We start from the raw sequence: 23,053 nt of genomic DNA, 5'->3' as shown, positions 1-23,053 counted from the left end.
GTTCGACATTCAACGATTAATAATTCTACAATTAAATACAAATTATTAAACGGTGAAAGAGAAAATGGAGATTGTACAATTATTTCCCACATTTTTATTGCACTTTCCCAAAAAGAGTACACTTTCTTAACGTACTAATTTTAATCGCGATTTCATAATTTCGCTTTAATCACAAATATTCGTGGATATTAACATTGAATAATCGAGTGAAAAATGGTGTACGGTGTAATTCGATAAATGTAGCAACGGTGGAAGACCGAACCTTAATTGCTAATATGGGGGAAAGAAAAGAAAGAATGTACACGCTATACTAAATGACGAACGTATTGTCGAGCCTCTAAAGACCAAAACCCTCGTGAAACTAGCATTATTCTCTGCGATCTGCAAAAACTTCCGAAATTCAACTCTTTTATTCGAGTGGCTATTGTTTCGGATTTCCTAGGCTGTACTTTTTTTCGCGTACCATAAAACATCTATAAGCAGGAACGTTCCACTCGTTTTTCCTTTCTTCTTCTTCGTTTGACTGCAAGTTTATAATATGCGAGGAACAGCGCGCTATATTGAGCATTTACTTAATTATAATAGTACACTACTAATATGGGATAGTTGATTTGAAGAATTTACATGTGATACTTTAATATTACGTACATGACATTGGAAAGCCATATAACGCGTAAAAAAATTGTCGATTCCGAATGTATTTCGGCTATTGAATAAAACTGATGCGCACGCGCGCGTTGGCATAGATTATATATTTATATAAAATAGAGACATGCGTGATCTTTTGCCGATTTCTTTTCACTCACACAATTAACTTTACAATGTAGTCAATTTATTTCGCGTATTTTTATTAAATATACTTAATAAGATAATAATAAATTTGTCCTTTTTTGTAAGTAAAAAATTTATATTAAAATATATGGTCCTGTGTATTTTAATTTATCTCTGTCAAATTCACAATTGAGTTGAAAAAATGCTCGATGCTTTTATTACAAATTCAATTATCTTCGGTATAAAGTTTAATTAACTTAACTCGCCATTACTTAAATTGAGTTTCGGCTGAGCCTTAGAAATAGTGTCTCTAGTTCTCGCGATACCTTAATAATAATACAATTATCTAAAAATGGGCGGCAAAATGTTGCTTCTATTTCCTTCATCTTTCTGTTAAAATTGTTAAATGGTCAATGTTTTTACAAAGTTCTCCGTACGCACATGCAATTTTTATGCTAATATGTAATAATATTACGGTAAATGTTGTCTTATATGTCTATTTCGATGATGCAACGTTTCTTCTTGCATATGAACAAATGTAATATGCAATATTTTCGGGACAGTAGTTTCGAAAATTCTAAAGAAAGATTGTGTAAAATTACATTACGGAAAAATGCCTGATTGAGCTTATCTAGTTTATGTCTGTATGTGTGCGCGTGTATGTATGTATGTACGTATGCGTTTGTGTGTGTGTGTGTGTGTGTGCGCGCGTGTGTGTGCGCGCGCGTGCGTGCGTGCGTGCGTGTTGCGCGACTTATCATTACAACACTATTTTGTAACAATAGCACCATATTCGTATTGTTCATAGGTAAATTATATATTATAGAGATATTGAACAAACTCACGCACACGTAGCATGCTGTTTATCCGTAATGTTTGAAAGAATTACATATAATCGATTCTCTCTTATGCTAAATCATTATAAAATTGCAAAAAATCTTTCTTTTTAAATAAATTTAATAAATCTAATCCGATTATTTTCACATAATTAATTACACAAGTCTGCAAAATTTGACTTTTTTTCTATGGTCTTGGAAAAAGCGAATAGTTTTCTATACAGTTTTTTGTGCGCTAAATCCAAATCCGTAAGCAAAAGTGTTCAATCGTGTCAGGTTTACGAGAAAAATAAATTAAAGACCCCTAAAAATGCGTTTTCGACCTTTTTTAAAGATTCATAGCTGAAGAATTAGATGTACAAAAGACTTTTAAAAAGTCTTTCGTACATCGGGTTCGTCAGCTACGAATTAACTCTATTTAACTCTATTATTTTTCTCGTAAACCTGACAGTTTTGCTTGCGGATTCGGATTTAGCGTTTTACAAAAAAACTATAAGAAACTACTTTTCTTTCCCAGACACAAAAATCATGCAGACTTGTGTTATTTAATTAAATTATAGAAAATCTTTTGTACTTCAGAATTATTTTCCGCTTAATACGCAATAGGGAAAGTGTTCAAAAATCTCCTTAATTACATATATATATATATATATATATATATATATATATATATATATCATATATGAAGATTCTGAAAATGTATTAAAATTTGCGTAAGCCAATTTAGCACAAGACTATAAAAGTTGCATTAAAAAAAAAAACGTTTAAAGTCTTTTTGTACATAATTTGTACACGTAATTAATTTAAACAAATAAAAATACATTTAAGCCAGACTCTTTGCGTTCGAGAAAATAATTAAGTATAGTGCCTTTAAACATTTTTAAACTTTATATATATATATATATATATATATATATATATATAAAGTTTTTCGAAAACATTTTTGTTATAGCTCATATAACGCAAAATATGTCTCAAGTGCATTTTCTGCTATTTACTAATTTCAAATATACATCTTGCAGCAAGCAAACTAGATCGAATCGTCGTTTATTAAAACGAACGATTAATTACATCATACTTGGAAACTCTGTAGGGAAAGTTTTGTCGTATGTAAATTTAACAAATCACTTACATACCTAATATCAATCTACACCTATAACAATATATTGTGTGCTAATACCTAAACGGGATGAGTCAAGAGTACGAAACGGGACATGTATTTCTTTCGCTTTCCATTTATATATAGAATATGTATGCATATTTGTGTGTGTGACGGATCGAGTGAACTTTAATTCGCTCGTTTTTTAGGATGTTTTTTTTTTTAAACTAACAAAAGGATCCCCTATTCCGTGTAATACTTATGCGAGTACCTCTCTGCAATTTTTCAATGTCTTTGATAAAGGAAAAATAATTATCGCAAATGAAATAATGCGATCTCGTCTTCAGATAATGTAATTGACTCATTTATAAATCCTATGTATCTGATTGTTATTTGGACGGCGGAAAACAAAGAGAGATACATAGATCGATTTTGATCTTTCACATTCGCGTATTCGATTGGTCGTTTTGAATTTAGTTTCTCGTGATTCCTATCATAAAACACGGACGAAGCACAAAGATAAAAATAAGTAGAATGAAGGAAGACAGATTCTTCAATAAAATTAACTATAGTAGTTACTTGCCTTTATCACGCGGGTTACCTCGATGGACTCGACGAAAAAAAGAAAAAGAAAAAAAATACATTCTCCACCGTAGATGTTGTGGATCTCGAGTCTTTCGAGGAAACGACTAATCGAAGGAGCGAGAAACGAAGAGATCTGGGGTTTCTCGCATAGTTTGCAGACTTCACTTCGGGTCTAAAGATTCCTAAAGATTCAAAGAACATATCGTGCAGGTTTGGGCAACGCAATGCGAATGCAAATGCGACGAGTGCGACGGATGCGACGGCGGCGGTGGTGGCGGTGGCGGCGGGGGCGGCGGGGGTGGCGGTGGGGGCGGCATGTAAAGCCACCCTGTGCCCGTTGGCCAGACCGCGGACGACGATGCTGAGGATGTCGGAAGCAGCGAATTGGTACCGCCTCCGGCATTGACGTGCGACGTCGGTCCACTCTCTACTCACATCACCTTGAACAAGTCGATGGAAACATAGTAGTTCATTACGTTTCACAAATGTAGCTCCGCTGGCTGTAATATTACATCTAACAGGCGGTATAAGTGCACTTGATTATCCTAGGATCCTTCTTGTTCAATGGTTTTCGACTTCTGGTAGTTAAAATTTTTCATAAAAGTGGCTGAAACATACGTATACGTACGCAAACACGAGAAAAATTATAATTTGCAAGACTTTTTATCATAGTAATGAATAAATATTGCGACATTTGCAGCTCGCATTTCGCTATTTATACTTTATGCTGAATTAATATAACGTTACGTCGTCAGATTGTATAGAGTGTTCCACAAAAAACTTGTAACTTTATGCCTCCGAATATAAATTTCAGTATTAAGAAATTATGCGGTATAAAAAGCACTTAATAATATTTAATTGATAATAATGGCAGTGTTTTAATACAATAATATATATTGATAAGTAGAGAGCCACTTTAATAATAAATAATTTCATGCAAAATATTTTCTCGTTTCGCACAAGGTTTTAATATTTGTCTCGCGAATTGAAATCGTAACTATATAAAAAGCGATAAGCTCTTAGTTTGCAAACGAGTCCACACGAGGCAAAAAAATCTTGGCTCAATTATTCGGTCAATTTCTATTCGTAGCTACTCCGTGCAATGTATAGCATACGGAGTAATGGTATCACAAATGATCGTAATTACGGGTAATAGCGTAAGATTTCAGGTAAAGTATGACGACTCGAATTACATTGAGAGTCTAGTTTCGTCACGCAATTAAATGCGAGCGCGGCTGACGCGTCTTCAGACAATCAATAAAATCTCGTGGGTTTAATATTAAATGCTAGAATATTAATGCAAAAAAGTTGTCAATGAATATCAAAATATCGATGTAAGATCGATATATACGACTTTCGTACGTTCGAAGATTAAGATTTAAACGCGGTATTAATATCGACAGTTTGAATTTTTGTTCTACCTATACGCTACGTATGTGGACTTGATTTGTATCAGAACGATATTACGATAATCTACGCCTCTGTCGTTAATTAATTGCGCCGGCAGGCAAATAAACTCACCTGTAATATCTGGCTCGCTTCAAAGGCCGTTCCTGGCAACAATATAACCGGACTACTGACGTGGCCGCTCTCGACGCATATCATGTTGGGAAATTCATCGTCGCCGAAGTCCGGAATGTCGCGCGCCTTTTCCTGCCAGGGATTCCAGACGACCGTGTCGGGAAAGTTGTACTTTTGCACGCGCATCTTCCTACCGGAAACGACATTCGTGATGATATGCTCCGGCTGCGTGTTCTGGTAGACCCGGTCGGTCCATTCGCACACCGTGACGACGTCGCGGCCTTCTTGGAAGATTTGGTTCTCCCTAGTCTGTGTGCGCGAATGAAACATAACTCGTGTGAGACCAGGATAATGCGTAATGCGTGTGGTTGCGATAATCACTTGTGCCCCGGACTCCGTGTTAACGGAGCATCGTACGTATACGCTACACACTGCTCCAGGCTGACTCTTTAATGACTCATCTTTAAATGTAACGATAGATCTTTTTGCGCAAGTTTTTAAGTCGACTCTCCACTGTGAGTTATTAATAATCAGCTAGTTACGATTAATTGAAAACAAGCGATTCTTCTCCGTGAGCCTTGCATGCAGTGAAATTTTCAGTGAATAATCTCTCAATCGATTTACATTTACATTTATACATTTCAATTGTCGGCTTATAAAATTTATAGCATGCAGAAAAGGCTTTCGCTAACCTTGTCGAGGAACGTGCATCCGTGCAGTCCCGTGATTTGGCATCTCCTGACATCGGGTACCTTGAAATAAGTGTGTAGGAGCAGATTAAAGCTGAAAGTGTCTTCTCTGCTAGGGTTGTACACGCCGATATTGAAATGCAACTCCTTCTCGCGCAGTATTAGCCTGTACGTTAGCCTGAACTGCGAGTTCCACAGCGATCGCGTGAAGTCGTTGTCCATTATCGAGAATATTGCCTCGATGTCCCCGCTGGGCAATCGTTCCGGCGACTTCTCCACGTTCCAACGCATGATCCTGGCGAAGCCGTGGGGTGGCCCGAACGTCCACGATCCGAATTGTGCTGCGGGGATAACGTGCATCGTGTCGGACCGTGTAAATATCGCTGCCGTTTTAGATTTTTTAATTAGACTCGCAGTTAAATTTTCACACGACATTCGAATTGGCTCTCTTTATCAACAATTTGGATTCGCACGCGTGCGGCGTGAAATTATGCCGTCGCGTTAAACTTTGCTCGAATTATTTCATTTTCTTTTCTATGCGGCCATATAACACGCTTTGTCTGTTATACTTACGGAAGACGAACGGTATGCCGCCCCTGATCGCTTTCTTTCCGTCGAACACAGCTTGCTTACTGAAACACACCAAGATTCAGCCGTTGGAGACAAAGAGAAAAATTCTTGTGTATTAACAGGAGTACTCGTTTCTAAATTGTATTGCTCATCTGGAGATCGTAATTTTGATCGTAATTTACTATGTTGCACAGCCATTACATTTCCACAATCTAGTATTTCTCATTATTTAACGAGACAAATATCCCATGGAAAATCGAAGAGAACGTATTGTTATTTTAAAAATGACGCGAGAATTTATTTGTTCGCGCGTTTTTTTTTACGCCCAAATACGTCAAAAAGCGTAGGTATTATTATTCCCTCCCTGTAAAAAAAAAAAAAAAAAAAAAAAACACGAAGACTGCGATATTGTCGATAACATCGAAAAATATGCGGACGAATATCCCTTCCTTCCGTTCCTCGCTGCTATTGCTCGTTGTTATTGTAAATTGCGCCCGTATCAGATGTCAGATTAATGAAACCGTCTGTAGGCGTGCATAGGTGATGCATATAGTTGTAAATGTTTGTTGAGCGAGCTAACGATTTGTTACCGATAAACAGCAGAGGTCTAACAACGAAGCATCTAATAAAAAAAGGTCTATTTAACGCAACTTTTATTGAAATTTTGAATTTTGATGACAATTTCAGAGACATATTATGTTAAAAGTGGAAAAAAGCGACATTCTAAGGATCTATTTCGAATAAACAATTCACGTTTATTCCTCTTTGCGCTCTTTATATTCTTGCAGGCGCGGTTTGGACTACGAGAGCTCCATCGGAGTTCCTCGTTTAACTAATTTACGAGGACCGTGCAGAATTTTACGATCGCGTATTCTGTTGAGGATAGAGCGGGGTTACGTCGATGTATAAATAATAATACGAAATACTGCGAGGCTGTTTCATAAAATTTGACGACACAACAATCAAAATGCGTGTCGCGATTAATGTTGCAACGTGATTGCCATTTTCCGCCTCGTAGAACCCCGGAAATTGACAAAATAATGTTATATCGGTATAAGTTATCGCGTTTCGTTGATAAAGGTCGATAAACAATGTGCCGGACTATATACCTCACAAGCTAAATTTTTCTACAAGGGAAATAGTTTTATAGCTAACCGCATTGTTTAAGTCCTTTAAGTCAAAGTTAAAAGTGAATTTTTGAAGGTTGGCGGAACCAAGCTACAGCCCTTTATAAAAGAAAAAAAAAGAAAAAGATCGATCTTCTATTCTTCGCCATTTTGTCCCATTGGGGTTTTTTTTAACAATCATTTCGTGGATGAATGAATAATTACGGTATCTTATTATATGACAGAAGCTAAATACTCAATTTGTATAGAGCTGACGAGAAAGAATCCCTGAGAATTCGTTTCACCGGGGGTTGGTTGCGACCGGAGCTATATAAGGAACCGGAGAAAAATCCTGCTCTTATTTAAGTAACGGACAATTAGGTTTTTCGCACAGGTTCCTAATTATCCTAACAGCCAACGTTCATAAAATACCACGATATTTCTTCTCGATATTCCGGCAATTTAAAAATTATCTACGCACAAGATATATGAACCTCAATATATTCTGATTACCGTTACCTGTTTCATAGCGCATTACTTAGGATTACGAGATCCGTCGTTGAGATAAATTGTTGTCGAAATACTTTAATGAAAAATAAGTTGACTCTTCAGAATGTCTAAATATTTGTACGATTCGCCGATTCTGAGAGTATTTTGGGCAAGTTAGAAAACTCGTTGATCCCTTTCGTTAGCGAACTAGAATGCTCTCGGAACGGTTGATATCCTCGATCCTAAGGGGAGAGAGACGGAGATGTCGCGTTGCGTGAGCATCGCGGAGAGATAAAAAGAGAAAGAGACGCGGAGAAGCATAAAGCCGGAGGGCGGATGCAGGATGACCATTAGTCAAGCCTGTCAGGGGCCGCGGAGATGTTCCTAAGAAGGAGCTTGAAGATACACTCGGGATCTAAAGACTGCGAGGAGAATGCGCGAAATCGAAACGTATCGATACCTATATTGTTAGACCGCGCTTCTTAAACTGTGAGAAGCCGCGTAATTTTCGACTGAAATGCTTGCGCGTCGCGTATCTAAAAAATTCGTGTAAAACGAAAGTAGGTACAAAAATTGATATTATATAGTATCTTGAATGCGAACCACGATAAAGAGTTCCGATATGCGCTAAATTGCCCATCTGGCAATTGATAGTTGATCAGGAAAATTAGAGCCATCGAGTGAAAATGAATTCCACTTGACGTGTGGATCGATACCCGATTGTTCCGATATCGCCCTTCCGCGCACCAATCAACCCTGACAGCCGATGATGAAGTTAATGATGAAATCTCGATTCCAGAAGTACGCGCGCTTTTGTCACCGGATCCCGCTATTCGTATTCTCTCACAGGCAGCGATACGGTGTAATCCATTTTCCTGGATGCGTAAACCGCGAAGAAGAAGGAGAAGGTAATCCCATCCGTTTGCACGACTCCGAGGCGAACGGAACATGGGAACAGAGATGGAGAGATGGAGAGATGGACAGATAGATGGATCGCGACAACCCGAGTGTCACAGCGAAAGGAGAAAGACACAAGGAAGGCGGGAGAGGGACAAAGCAAGGGAGAGAGAAAGAGGGGAAGGAAGGGTGAGAGAATGAGAGAGAGAGAGAGAGAGAGAGAGAGAGAGAGAGAGAGAGAGAGAGAGAGAGAGAGAGAGAGAGAGAGAGAGAGAGAGAGAGGACGAAGAGGGCAGGAAGGGAGGCAAGGAGGGAGGATGAATGCGAGAGTGGGAAGACCAAGGGGTGAGAGGAAGCGAGAGGGTAGAACGATGTACCACCACGAAGTACGACGACGCGGCGCGGCGGTAGGAACGCGGCTGACGCCGAGCAAAAACGATCGGCGCTGTCTGCCATGCTTTTTGCGGGCATCACAGTTTCCAACCTCTCTCTCTCCTCCTGGTCGTTTCTAGCTGCTGGTATCTCCCGTTGCCGCTCGCTACGCCCGGCACCCAATTCTCGACGCGGTTACGCCCGGCCCGCCCGGCATTCGCGGGATATCATCGTCGCGCCGCGCGAGTATACAGGGTGCTCGGTAATTGGCGGTGCGCGATCGACGCGCGGAAAGATTTGTACAACCAGCTTTTTTTCTCACGAGAGAACGAGAGAGAGAGAGAGAGACCGCTGCCCCTCCTCCTCGGCTGTAATTAGAAATTGAAAACTTGGACGTAATCCCGATGATGCCGGTTCAATCGACGATACCGGTGGCACCGGCCACCGAGAGAAGGAGATACCCTTTATAGCGCATCTCTTATACAGCACGATAATCACCAGCGATGATCGAATGAACATAGCAATCATTTTCGCAACAGCGGACGCTCGCGCCGGCACAAACTCGCAATATATTATCCACGATATTTTCGATGACGCGAGAGGAAGATAAGTTACAGCGAATTAACTCTCGCGGCACGTATGCGCGCTTTTTACGGGCGCAACAATTTTCAATCGACTTCTTCTTACCGACTACAGCCGCACGAAATTACGCTTGTCTGCCGCCGTCGAGTGTCCTCGATATCCCGAAACGCGAGTCCCAAAGGATCTTTCCGCATTATCTCTCGCGCGCTCATTATCTCTGACCATAAGGAGAGCGCGACGAGGATTGGACGACGATTCCGACGTTTCTCGCGTTACACGGTGAACGGCTCGAGAGTTCGTGGCACAGGAGGAATATTGATGAGCGGGCAAGTGAAAAATTACCCTTCGGCTTTAATGAGTCGTTAGCAAGTCAGAGATGCTAAACAGCCGGCGAATCATCGATACGCGTTGAAACGGAATAAAACGAAAGAAACGAATATGAAAGGTGAACTCCCGTGAAAAATTTCCCCGCAATTTTGACGAATGTCCCGTAGTGGATCTCTCGCAAGAAACCAGAAATATTACGCATGTGGAGAACATGAGCACAATCTATCCTCCGCGTCAGATTTCGTTGTAACGAGCACTTTGATTCACATCACTGTCGTTCCGATCGAATTAATTTATGTTTGTGATATTGCACTACGATATTTAACTTGGCGTTACAAATAACGCGCGCGCCTGTGATGTATAGTCATGATAAAAACAAGATTTAATATACCGGTAAGTTTTGAGAAAACACTAAGCAACAAGCATTCGTTTGCGAGTATCGGTGGAGTCTTAATTATCTTCTCCCCGGTATTTGTAAAAATTATCCGCATTTTATCGCTCGCAGTTCTTCCTCGCGCGAAACGGGCAACGATACGCTTGCGTTCGTACATGTGAAAACTAATTATCGGTACGGCAGAGCGATATCCACAGCGTCATGAATCGACAGGATTATAAATAAGGTGTGACTGTGCGCTTTTGCAGCCGAAGACAATTACACGGCGACGCGGCGCGGCGCTTCTTGCGGCTATACTATATCCATAATAGAAGCTGCCGCATCTCTCTTTCTCTCCAGAACTGGAACGAATTCGCCGGAATTGTATGTACTTGCGTCGTCGTCATGCGTGTATCTACAATATTGTGCAACCACATGACCACTACAAACTTAATAAAATTATTCGTAATCGTGCATATACGCGAGCTGGACGCATCTTTATTGAAAAAAGGTGCAAAGTCCTTTTTTTTTCTTCTTCGTGTGCAACGACAAATTTTTTGTGGAAAAAATGCGCGCGGATCGCGTAAATTTAATTATGCAAAATATCGTAATTATTAATGCTGGCAACTTCCACGTTGGCATTAGAAAGTGATTACGGTCGAAGAGCGGAGATATGGATTTCTCTGAATTATCGAGTGCCAATTAACTCAGCGTAACGTCTTTGTAGAACTTTAAATTATTTCAAATTAACCTTTTACATTAATACATGTGGTTTTTTTTAACGTAATTGTTCATGTGGGGTATATTTTACACCTTAACATTGTATCTCAATTTTTATTGTTCTCTTTAATGATTTACAATTAAATAAAGGTTGATAATATTCTATATATCTTTCAGATAAAGATAAGTACAAAAGTTTTTCTTTAATTACGAAATAATTTGTGCAGCATTCAATTGGCAATAAAGTTTTAATCTGTGAATTTAGTAGATTTCTCTCTCTAAGACTGGGGTGTAAAATACACCCCACGCAAGTAACACAGAATTAATATATACCGTCGTTAACGGTTGAAAGTTCTTTGATGAGTTTTGCGGGCGATTTGTGGCACTTCACCTCGACGCCCTCGAAAGGAGCCCCTCCCCAGTCCTGCAGTCGAAAAGATGCCGCAAAATGCGAGAAGCGGATGCCACGCATTATAAGTGCGTTAAGTGCTGGAGAAGCAGCGGCTCGGCCATCTGCTACGGTTGCGATTTACGATCAGTGAAATTCTGACGAGAATTCGTCTCAGGGCCGCGACCGAGAATTATTGCGAAAAACTGGGCCCCTTTCGACCGGAGTTCCTATCGGGATAATGCCAATCGTATACCTTCGTATCGCGCGGTGCACAAAAAACGCGATGGGGCACCACAATTTACATACTGTTTCGAGTTATTTCCCTCATTGCAGTAAGATCGGTACAAACATTTAATTATGTACCTAATGAAAAAAGATAAGTTCGATCAAATGTTCGTCTAGAAATCTGGAAACGAAAATCTGTCGGTATTCGAAATAACGCTGTCAGTTATTCGCGCGTAATTTAGAATTTCTATAAAAAAAGTCACGAATTTCCGTGGTAACAGATATCTACCTTCAATCGAAAAATCGTTCGTCCAATTCGCTCGCTACGCATTAAATTCTATCGTGCAATTTCGTTCTAAATATCGAATATCCCGAACGATGGAAACGTTTGGATATTGCGCGTCGAATGCAAGCGCAAATAAAATCGCGCAAGTGCAAGGCCAAAGCGCCGAATGCTGACAGAAGTGAAAGTGCGCAACCGAGTCCGAGTCCACGAGCGCGAGTTCCCCGATGGCCATTTCTATGAACGTAATAACGAACACACGCGTTCTTGGTACGCTGGTCTATATGGACTTGATCGACGAGGATGAAAAAAGAAGGAGCCAAAGGAGAGCATATATAATCTCGGCACACTTATCTTCTCGTTATCTGGGGCAACGAGTATTCGTGGCAGTGATTTCCCGACACCGTATGGTCTCACGATGATGATTATCGATGATGCACAAAACTCGAAACTGCGTTCACTCAGCGCGAGGGGGACAGGAGGAAGGGGGCGAAGGAGCCTCCTCCTCGAAGTAAGCAGATGAAAATGAAGCCGTGACCCGTCGTAAATAAACCCGAGCCGCATATCCGTTTTTCTTGTCGGACGATATATATTACGTCCTCTCGCTTGTTGGGCAATATCAGGGACCCCGATATCTCGAGACTTTTCTTCATCTTCCGAATTACGCCAGCTCCTTGCAGAGTGCAGACGTAATCCGGAAATTAATCTCGCACGCTTTCGTACGCGACGCGGGGTGAGCGCCCGTGCGGGTATTTAACCATGCACCGAGCTCGAGTGAGGACACCCGGTACGTGTCGAAGTTATCCGCTTCGAGCTCCGCCGAAGCCAGCGGTTTTTGCGTTTTCCCCGGATCCCGGCAGGAGCAGCAGCACCACCACCGGCAACAGCAGCGGCAGCGGCAGCAGCTCAGCAGCAACAGCAGCACCAGCAGCCAGCAGCAGCGGCAGGGCGAGGCTCTGCAAGGTTCACGGACTCCTCTCTACCCGCGACCAACCCCCGCGTCGCGTCTCCCCGTGCCCGTCCACCACTACCGTGAAACTTTGTTTAACTAAGGCCGGCAAGAAGCAAACCTATTTATACTAGGTCGGACGCATTCGCGGTGCAGGGCCACGGGCGTTGCTGCTCTTGTCGGGGAGAAGTTGCTTCTAGCCGGAGCGGTCACGCGGGAACCTAACGGACGCTGATAAACGAGGAAATATGCCCGGCAAAAAAGCCGTCGCGTAATTTTCCGTCGCACCGTGCGCACGTTAAATCGCCGACCGGTACGCCGTGAGTTTGGACGATCCGGAAGCTTGAAATCAGACGAGACGAATTCGTTTTCTCGACCGCCTTTCCTCGCAAACTTCATTACTCAACGGGAGCCCTTTAACCTTTTGCTACACGGTCCTAAAGCTCCTAAGTATTGATGTTATTGATATGACATAGAGTTGGAGAATTGGTCTTTCTTGATATTACTTTTCGTTCTCTTGAATCAAGAACGCTAAGCTATGAGGGACGAAGATGAAAACAAGATCCGCCAAAAGCCGAATTGCCGTCGTAATATCTCTTGGCGTCGCGATCGTAAATCCGAGGTGGATGTCATAAATGGATACTTCGGCTGTTAGATATAGCGAGTTGGAGAAAATCTTGATGGAATATAAAGCAAGATCTGCTCGTCTATATGTATATAAACGACCAATAGATGTACCAATATTTCATTTTCTATACCGCAATATTTAATAGTATATTTGTTAAATTATATTTACGCATAAGTAATTACTTAAAATCAAATTCGGGTCTTTTATTGTGAATAATTCAAACTTGATTTCATGACATTTGGATAGGTTCTAACAAGCCTGACTTTTATTCAACAAGATACGCAATAAAGATCAAAGCTGGGAAGATAATTTCCAACCCATTGACACGAAATACAACGTCGTTTCTACCGATTCCACGATGGTAGTTAACGTCGTTATCAAAACTTAAACATGGTATAGTCGAGGATTATTGCCGCGTTTATTGCCGAGGCGCGATAACGAGCTGATTTGGTAGTTTCTCGCAAGCGCGCAGCGCGCCGCGCCGCGCGCCGCGGCGCCGGTGGATAAGTCAGCATAAGTGAACGAGTGGGCCGCGGTTGAGCGAATTCTTCGGTGGTGATGCCGTCACCGTTGCTTCTGCAGACGGGATTTTAAATCTCATCGCACAACCGCCGACCGTACATCTGAATTTCGCTCAATGACCGTTAATTGGGCGGCTTTTACGTAAAGGAAATTGAACGACAGCTTTCGATCTTTCGAAATAATTGTCTCGACTGTAGTAATGGCGAGCGTATAGCGAACTTTCGCTAATTCTGGAGGATTTCGGTGTTACGGGTATCGCAAATAATGCCATGCTTTTGCGATACATTTTTACGCATCGCGCGATTTAAGCTGACAAAAGATCAATAATCGTTGCGAACCGTAGCGAATTTTATGTTTTGTGAACTTTACGTGAATAAGAGCCCGGATCCGATGTCTTGCATTTATTTGGTGATAAACGCGAAGCGTGGATACGAGTCTCGCGATCCTCACAAGCGGTAAATGTAACATCGAACGAATTCCTCCGCGTCCGCGAGGAAGATTTCAGCGTAGCACTTCACTTCGCGTCCTGCAAAACACGCAATTATTTTACGGCTTAAGCCGCGCGTTCCGCCTTGAGCGAGTTCTTGTCCGCGTTTGCTCGCGCGGAGCTTTTTCGCCGTCGAGTTCGCTGGTTTGCGCGCACTCCGGTTCCGTTTGCATTCTCTCGGGATAACTTGCAATTAGCATAAAAAGCTTCGCTCTCTTCGCGTTAGGCGCAATTGTGTCATTCGCGGCGCGGCGCGGCGCGGCGGCCCGTTAAAAAGATCGACGCGCGTCGCGACCGTTCGCTCGCGAAAAAAGAAAGGGTTTTTCCACCGACTTGCACGAGATCGCGTACGAGTGACGAAGACCTTGAATCGCTGTTCACTATTCATTAGGTATGTAGAAGTCTCAGTTTTATAACGCAATTTCCCACACTATCACTACCACTACCACAATCTGCGCGATTACCTTGCAATAAATCTGATCTAGATTCATAATTTATGGTACCGATTAACTAAATATAATAACAACGTACGACATGATTGACGCAGCAGAAACAGGTAAGGAAGGTTTGCAGTTTTTTTCAAAGTACGATTTGTAAAGAAAAAAATATCTTATACTTTGTATATATATATATATATATATATATATATATATATATATATAAAATGTTTGGAATGACTCGATTTACTATTCGCTTGCGTGATAACACATCAAACGAAAGATTAATGAAATCAATAATTTATAAAGATCTTCTCAATGTAAAGTCTCCGAAAGGAACTTGCGGTGCCAAGAATTCATGACGCGTAACATTTATAGGAATGAAGAATACGAGAGAATAAACGCAAAAGAAAATAATGTAATAAAATATAATAAAATACAGAAATTATGAAATCGCCTATCTACGATACGAATACCTATCAAAGGTAGAACAAAATAATTCAGTGGATGTATCTCATATTGAGCATTTGTGCATTTGTAAAGTTAAGGATCCATGAAACGAATAATTCGTAAAGAAGAGTCTACAGATTCGAGGTTAATCGTGGAAGAAAAATTTTATTTGTAGAGCGAAGAACTACTCGCGCTGGATACGAGGCAACAATTGAAAAGAAAAGGTCGAAGTGTAGATCTTCCACTCGTTTTCGTATGTTTGTCGAGGGGATGAATTCGATATCGGAGTGGGGCGATTTGTATTCGGATTACTTTCCCGAAGGGAATCCCCTTATGTCCCTTGTAAGATCAAATTCCCTCAAGGTGTATCTTACGATTGAGTCGACGTACGTTCGTCAGACTTGTATAACGTGGATTAAAGACGGTCGATTAAAGATCAGAGATAAGACAGTAAAGTTTCAATCTTTAAAACACGCGTCTCTATCTCCTTGTCGCGCGAAACTCGAAACCGTTTCAACCGGCGATACTCAACAGCCGCCAACTCGTTACTTTTTTCCCCACGTTTTCGACATCTCTCGTCGCGTTCGAGGGCGAAATTTCAACGAGTCTCCGCGGCGCGCGGAACGAAAAACCAGCGAGCGCGCGGCGTTTGCTCGCTCGAACTTCTTTCCACCCGGTATAAAGGCAGCGATGGGTTATAGGCTGGGCCGTAGACTAATGATCCCGCTGGCTGCGGTTTTTGCCAGCATTCTACAGCATTCCCATTCAACTGGATTCCGCTCCGCGGAGCCACCGCGCGCATTATTTTCCGTCCGTCGCGGAGCGCGGTGCCGCGCCGCGTCGCTCGCGGGTTCGAGATCGGGTGCAGCGTCATCCCCGGTGCACAGTGCGTCTCGACCGTTGGCACGAATTCTCAATTTTTAATCTAAGATGCGCGTAGTCTATCACAACCGCTTATATCGTAAAAAAAGTTTTGATTTAATCTGTCACGTGCGTTTTATCAGAAGTTTAATTTAAACCTCACTAATAATATGTGACTGCAAAGAACAATTTGTCAGGCGGTGAGAATTTTCTAATTATCAGCCATCGCAAAACTTATCTACCGCTTATCAGCACTATGTCGACCTGTTCACGTAATAAATCATAAATCTTTTCTACGTCAAAGTTCTCCGGAGATAGTGACTATCGGCGCCTAATCAATTGCATTTTCCCCCACATCCAGCGAGCAATGTCGCTTTTGCGAGATCGTTTTTACAGACCGGAAATGCATTCTCTCGTCGTACAATCATAAATAATCGAGTCGATGGCAGTCATGCGAGGTCCGTCTCGCGGGTTTGTCACCCCGATGAACTTCACCGGAAGCGCGTCGCCGTATCGGCCTATGTTTTATGTCAAAATGACGCTTTTTATACGTCAGATAAACGCGCGTAGCTATACGTTATCTCCCTCGTAAACGTGCTCGCCACTAGCTGGATGGTCAAAGTTTCGGTTATACTTCGCGGCAATAACGCGATCTGTGCGTTTACGGATGCTGCAAATAAAATCGTATTACAGATACTGTGTCACCGAACATTTATAACGTCCGTTATTTTTAAGGTGATATAAAAAGACAAATCAAATATTAAACAAACACGTTCTTAAAAAGGATCACTATTTCTAGCACTACATTGAAAATAACACGAAAAACCCATGCACGATTTGAATAGAGATCACAATTTGGGTTCTACAAATACTCTAAATATAGAGACAGGCGAAAATAATCGCGACGTAGGTAATGTAGGTATCGATTGTCTCGTCTCAACCGTGGCCAATGGTCAAGCTCGTAAAGCTCAACGCGCTACCGAAGCAGGTTTTTACGATTAGTTTTCCTCGTCGATGAACGTAACGTAACACAGCAATCCCCCGAACGATGATTATCACATGAATTAAGTGCGCAAACACGGCCGTTGCTGAGGCACTTGCGCGAGAATGTTTGTCATCGGTTATCGTCGCGCGGCTTCGCTTCTTCGACCGTTTAGTCGTATTTCCTCGTGCAAATCTACGCTCCGAATACCGGCAAAAAGTCGAGACGACGGCTGGTGCGGTGTCATTAACGCTCTCTTTCTCTCAAATCTCTCTTCTTCGTCGATCCGCTCTGCTCTTTCGTTTATTGTGCTTTTTCCATATCTCTCTTCATCGCGGTTTTGTTTCCGCGAGATCTTCACGTAACAACGCGAAATATAGTTGTTTGTTCGTCGCTTCCGTTGGAGTAAACTAGCGCGCGGTTAATTTCATTCTTCGTAAAAAAGGACCAGAAATATTAGATGTCAAAGTATATTGAGAATATACCAAATGTTGTTGATAAACGACGAACGGTTTGTTCGATCATCGCGCCTTTCATCGATTTGGTATTCGCGGTATCGTTATATTTAAAACTTGAGATTATACGAAATAAAATGTCCGAAGCAAGCTCGCACATCAGACAGACTTTGTTTTGAGAATACGATGCTAAACTATATAGCGTATGCAAAGTAACGCGTGGAAAATCGTAATGTTTCCATGGTCCGAAGAAAGAATCCCCTAAGTGCCTTTGCATTACCACTAGAAACAGACGTTCTCGCCATATGCCCAGCAACGAACCAATCCCGGACGACAAAGACGTATGTGGTGTCAAATGCACGCGAGTGCGGGACGTTTCTAACGTGCGACTGGACCGTTTGACGTTCTCCTTGCTCCTCGTAAGAAGCCCGGCCCGTTCGCTCTTGAAAGAAGGGCGTAATGGCTCGGAATATTTCCCGGTGGCATCTCGATCGTATTTTCAATTAAAAATTATTTAGTTCAACGGTCAAGATTTTACGATTGCAGAGTGTTTCGATGGTTTCGATACGATTAACAGATGCGAATATCAGAGCCCTTGTATATCTGAAAGTCTTTATCCGCGCGTGCAGATTATCGCTCATCGCACGCGAGACTGCGCACGGTCGAGCGATTTCAAGAATTGGAGAGAACGTGCGATTCTCGGGCCCGAATTATATCACCGTAACGCGATGCGTATATATAGGGAACGCGAAGCGATCGAGCGCGCGAGACGAGCTTCACCAATTCCACGGTTCGAACGAAACCTCTAATCCGAAAGTAGAGTTGAAATTTCATGGTTGAGTCCTGCCGGCAGCCATTAACGGACGCTTTCCTTTTCCATGTTCCTTTCTTTCCCTTCCTCTCTCGCTCTTTCTCGCGAGGATGTGCGCGAAGCACGTGCATATACGTGACCGTGGCGCGTCTTTAGGCGTGGTGACTGGTGAGGATAGACGAGGGACCCTTAATCATCGTCCCATCCCTTCGTCAAGACGAATCGTGCATTTGTATACCCGCACCCCTTTCGCTCACCCGTATCCTGTCTTTGTCGTTTTCCTCGATTCGCTCGAGCTATTTGTCTCTGTCCCGCTACCCTTTCTCTCTCACTCTTCCTCCCCTCGGGGGTCATTCCCGACCGTCATGGGTAGTCTTTGTCCGTTCTCGAACGAAGCAAATAACAGTTAGGTCGCCTTGCTTGTCTTATGTTAGAGTCGAAAGGGGTTGCGTGTAGTAGCTCGCACTAATATGCCTACAATTCTCAGTACAATCACGCCCAGGACGAACCCTTTCGCGTTTAGTCTATCGCAACAATCCGTCCGTATCTTCTACCAGCTACCTATAAGATTTACAATCTTACGCGCATTCCAGAGAGTCTAGCCCTCGTACCGAAGCGAGCAACTGAGCGACCGATGTATCCAGATTTTTACATATTTCGTATTTTAATTATTACGCGTTATCCTACATCTTGATATGTAAAAGTTACCTATCCCTGTCGTTATTTTGCCGTGACCGCCGCGCCGTACCGCGTGAACCGCAGTTTGCCTGATTATTTTATCGCGCCAATGGAACTCCAGCTGTAGCTCGCGTCGCTGTAACGCGCCGCTTCGTCCCCGATTCTTCATTTCCGTTTTTGGGCCCCGCGTCGTGGACGCAGATGTTCGACGAGGGCACGTCCACATCCGCGGTCGGATCGTAAGAACTGAGAGATCGACACGCTGCACGTGGTCCTCTCATGTTACCGATGGTGCGCGCCGCGGGCACAATCGGTCAGCTTCAGAACGGCCGCATTCAATTTCGTCTCACGATTTGATATCATCAATGCGTTTAGCAATTTACATAGGCAAGATGCATTTTTTTTATATTTATTATATTACACTCGAGTATACATTTTAATGACGGTTACTTTTAATCCGCATTCTTTGTAAAATTTGTAAAATTTGACGGTAATAAATAATGAAACGTTTCAAGTTAAAATCTCATTAAGGTTAATATAGAATTCGCTACAGAGATTTTACTACTTGTTATAACTCCGTAAGTAACCGTTAAATGTGTTAAACGTTAATATATCCGACATTATTAATTGAAATTAATAGCCGCCGTTTCTCCTGGAGACAGACGCGCGGTATCTGTCATTAAAATATATGCCTCGTATGTCGGTGCATCGCGATCAGTATCACGACCGGACACACCGACGTAACTTTTATAGTCGTTTCAAGGGAAATTGGAGTAAATTACTAGCGCGTGTTTGCCGAGCGTCTTGCGCCGTGTACGTGCTACGCTTGCATATGTGTGTTACTCGCAACTGTTAAAATTCCTTAACTCTCCCGGAGTGGCTGCGTTCCGAGTTCTGACAGCAATCGAACGATGACTCGCGATTATATCCGCAAACCGAATTATATATCGATAAGTAGCACGAGAAGTAATAATTGTGGTTTATATATGTATTTTTATTAAAAAAAAAAAAAAAAAAATGTATAATCGAGTTCGCGCTTTCTTTCATACAGGTATCTTTTACGAAGACGAAATCGCGAGGTTTGTTTCGTTTGGTGAAAGTACGTACAATCGGTATATACATGCCGATCGACAAGGCGCGCTTAATGTTGATTTTTCATCACGTTCCACATCGCATCGTTCCGATAGCCGCGGGTCTATCGCAAAACCCAGTCTCGACAGCGGCTTTACAGTCGGAAGGACCGATGACTGGCAAGCGACGAGGGACCCTGAACCCCGTGTATAAGGTATGTACCGGTCCAGAGAGCGCCCTTGCCTTCGCTCTCCGTCAGTTTTTTCATCGTCTGCTCTCGGGCTGCCGCTTTTAAAGCGACCGTCACGGGCACCGCGCTTTTACGCGGTTCTTTCTCGGCAGGTGTGCGCGCGCGCGCGCGCGCGCCTTCTCTCTCTCTCGTTGTCTCTTCCTTCTCGCGCTACGCGTTGCATTGTCGCGAAAGAACGATAATATACTATACTCGAGAGAAAGAGACATATCCCCTCCAAGAAGATTGCAAAAATTGGAAAAATGTATAGAAACAGATTTGCGCGGTATTTCCCTCGGTGCAAGTGAATTTTCCAAAAGTTTCATGCGCAAAGTGAAGCGAACAATGTAATCCGGAAAGGAAGGTTACCACCCATCAAAGGGAGATTATGTTGAGAGGAAAAACATTTGTCGAGAGAAAGCCGTTTGTGCCTCGTGGAGGCATTCCATGCGTTGCCATATCGCGTTTGAAACGCAGACAGTTACGCAGCCTGACGTTCATCCGTGACGAAAAACAATCATCTTTCCCAGTGACGAATCATAAAACGACGCGTGAGAAAAAGCTGAATCGATAATAAAGTCGATGTTAATACTTCGGTGTAAATGAACTGTGCAAATATACATGCATATTTAACCAGGATTGCGAATATACAATTAAATTGAATTAAAAAATTCAAAGATAACTCGTGGAAAACGTGACCGAGCAGACTCGCGTTCGCTCTCCGTTTGCGGTCTGATTGGAATCGCGCGTCATTTCGGTACGTTTCGCGCCGCGGACGAGAGCGAGAGCCTTGAATCGGTCACGTACGGCGGTGAAGCGAGTCTGTTTTTGTGAGTCACCGCGAACGAAACAGATTTTGATTGATCTGTATTCGTAAATATTATAATTCGTTACTCGCTTTATATTCCTATATCATAGCGATCGTTAACCGTTGCGACAGTCCAGGTTGAAATCGAGCGCGTACATCGTTCTCGCTCTCGCGGATGACGATACTTTAATCGTTTCATTCTTGTACTCGACGGTGATCTTTCATTTTTTTTCATCCGACTAGAAGCAATTTGTTGGGCAATCTGTGCGCCTATGGTACACACGAGCAGACTTTGTTCGCGCCTAGAAGAACTTATACTCTCAATCTCGAAGAGTAATCCGTGGCTAACGTATGCATAATGGCCATGATGCAAGCCTCGCAGTTTCGAACAATAGATCGCAACGTTATAAGCCGCGCGTTGGAGATTTTTAATTACACTTTTCATATGTTTTTAAATTAAAAACTCTCAATTCTTCTCGATCAATTGGCACAAAGATTTCTCGATACGTCAGAATCGTTAGATAATTCGTGGTAGCGTTGGAAAACTCTTCGACCTGACTTTTCGAATTGAAATTTAAATATTTATCTTAAACCCTCAAATATTGATAAAACACTCAAGTAACGTTTATAAAATTACGAAACGTTAGAAAAAACATTTATTAAATTTTTGCCAGTCTTACGTCGCTTCGTAACTCTCTACGATCCTAACTATCCGATCGGTTTGATTTTCCTGCGACAGATCGCTCCCGTAAATGTTCTTTCGATATTATAATTTTGCATCGTAATGCGCGATCAAGCTAAACGCATTCTATCTCATCTAAGATGCGTAACCTCGCGCGCAACCTTACGACTTACGTCAACGTTTAACGTTCGACGATTCTACACCGCGTTTTACGACCTATACAGGACGATTCGCGAAAAATCTGTATCTTTCCGGAGCTCTCATCGTAATTCAAATTAATATATATTAAGCGTCGACGCGAGCAAATTTTGAACGCTTCTCACAATCAGATTTAGAGTACGTAACGTTTAATTATTCATTAAGTTTAGTATTTTTTCTTCCGTATGTCTACCGACCGCAAGATTTTAACCACGTAAGCGTATTATCCAAGTTTTATTTTTCTCTCGGAGACATTAGATAAATTAAGATTCTAAAGAAACCCACGACAAAACGTCCCTGATCGAGCAAATATAAAAAGTACGAAAGTTAAATTAAAAAGGCAACGATATTAATTGGAATCGCGTTACTTTTCGAGAAGAAATTAACGCGGACGTAAGAGGGGATCGTTCACGAGGGGGCTCCGATTCGTCCGTCGACTCGCGCGGAATCTTATACGCGCGTACTTACCTAACGAACAGCTGTTCCTGGTTATTCACCCGCCAGGACACCACGGTGGCTCCTGCAAAATGGAAAATTATGATCAGAATATCGATCGGTGGGATCGCGCGGAGGGTGCGCGCTGACGATGACACGGCGGACGTAACGCATATCCACGTCCACGTCCACGCATCGTCGCCGAAACGGACCGCGAGTCGACGCGATAAAACCGCGACGCGCGAAAAGCTCGCGGTTCTCGGTCGCGTTTCTTCACAGAATTCGCACGCGGCTGCACGCGCACACGCACGCAGAGCACCCTCGTATACATACACACGCGCACGCACGCATTCGCACACGCACACACACCGTGTAAATTGATGGTGCAGGTGGTGTTGTTGCCCCTGTCGAGCACGACAACGCTGGTAGCCGCTGCCATGTTTGAGTCGCGAATGCGCTGCCGGCCGGTCGCTCGACGCGACCAACCTTTGTCCGACGCCCTCGAGCTCGCCCCACTCGTCCCCAGTCCCCACG

The 23,053-nt window shown here is 42.6% G+C and overlaps 1 protein-coding gene across 1 annotated transcript; it reads right to left on the bottom strand.

Annotated features, from left to right (window-relative positions):
• Nucleotides 1-79: 79 nt before the first annotated feature.
• On the bottom strand, nucleotides 80-23,026 carry LOC143906846 (uncharacterized). The gene is made up of 6 exons (XM_077423144.1): nucleotides 22,889-23,026; nucleotides 22,553-22,604; nucleotides 6,075-6,133; nucleotides 5,505-5,842; nucleotides 4,813-5,121; nucleotides 80-3,731 (listed from the first exon to the last, which is right to left on the bottom strand). The coding sequence occupies exons 1-6, from the start codon at nucleotides 22,956-22,958 to the stop codon at nucleotides 3,723-3,725; spliced, it is 837 nt and encodes a 278-aa protein (XP_077279270.1). The 5' UTR covers nucleotides 22,959-23,026; the 3' UTR covers nucleotides 80-3,722.
• Nucleotides 23,027-23,053: the final 27 nt, after the last annotated feature.

Source organism: Temnothorax americanus, unplaced genomic scaffold (assembly GCF_048541705.1).
Source record: "Temnothorax americanus isolate GAGA-0224 unplaced genomic scaffold, ASM4854170v1 Scaffold77, whole genome shotgun sequence".
Lineage (NCBI taxonomy): Eukaryota > Metazoa > Arthropoda > Insecta > Hymenoptera > Formicidae > Temnothorax > Temnothorax americanus.
The sequence above is the reverse complement of the archived record's forward strand: the minus strand, read 5'-3'. Positions and strand labels throughout refer to the sequence as shown.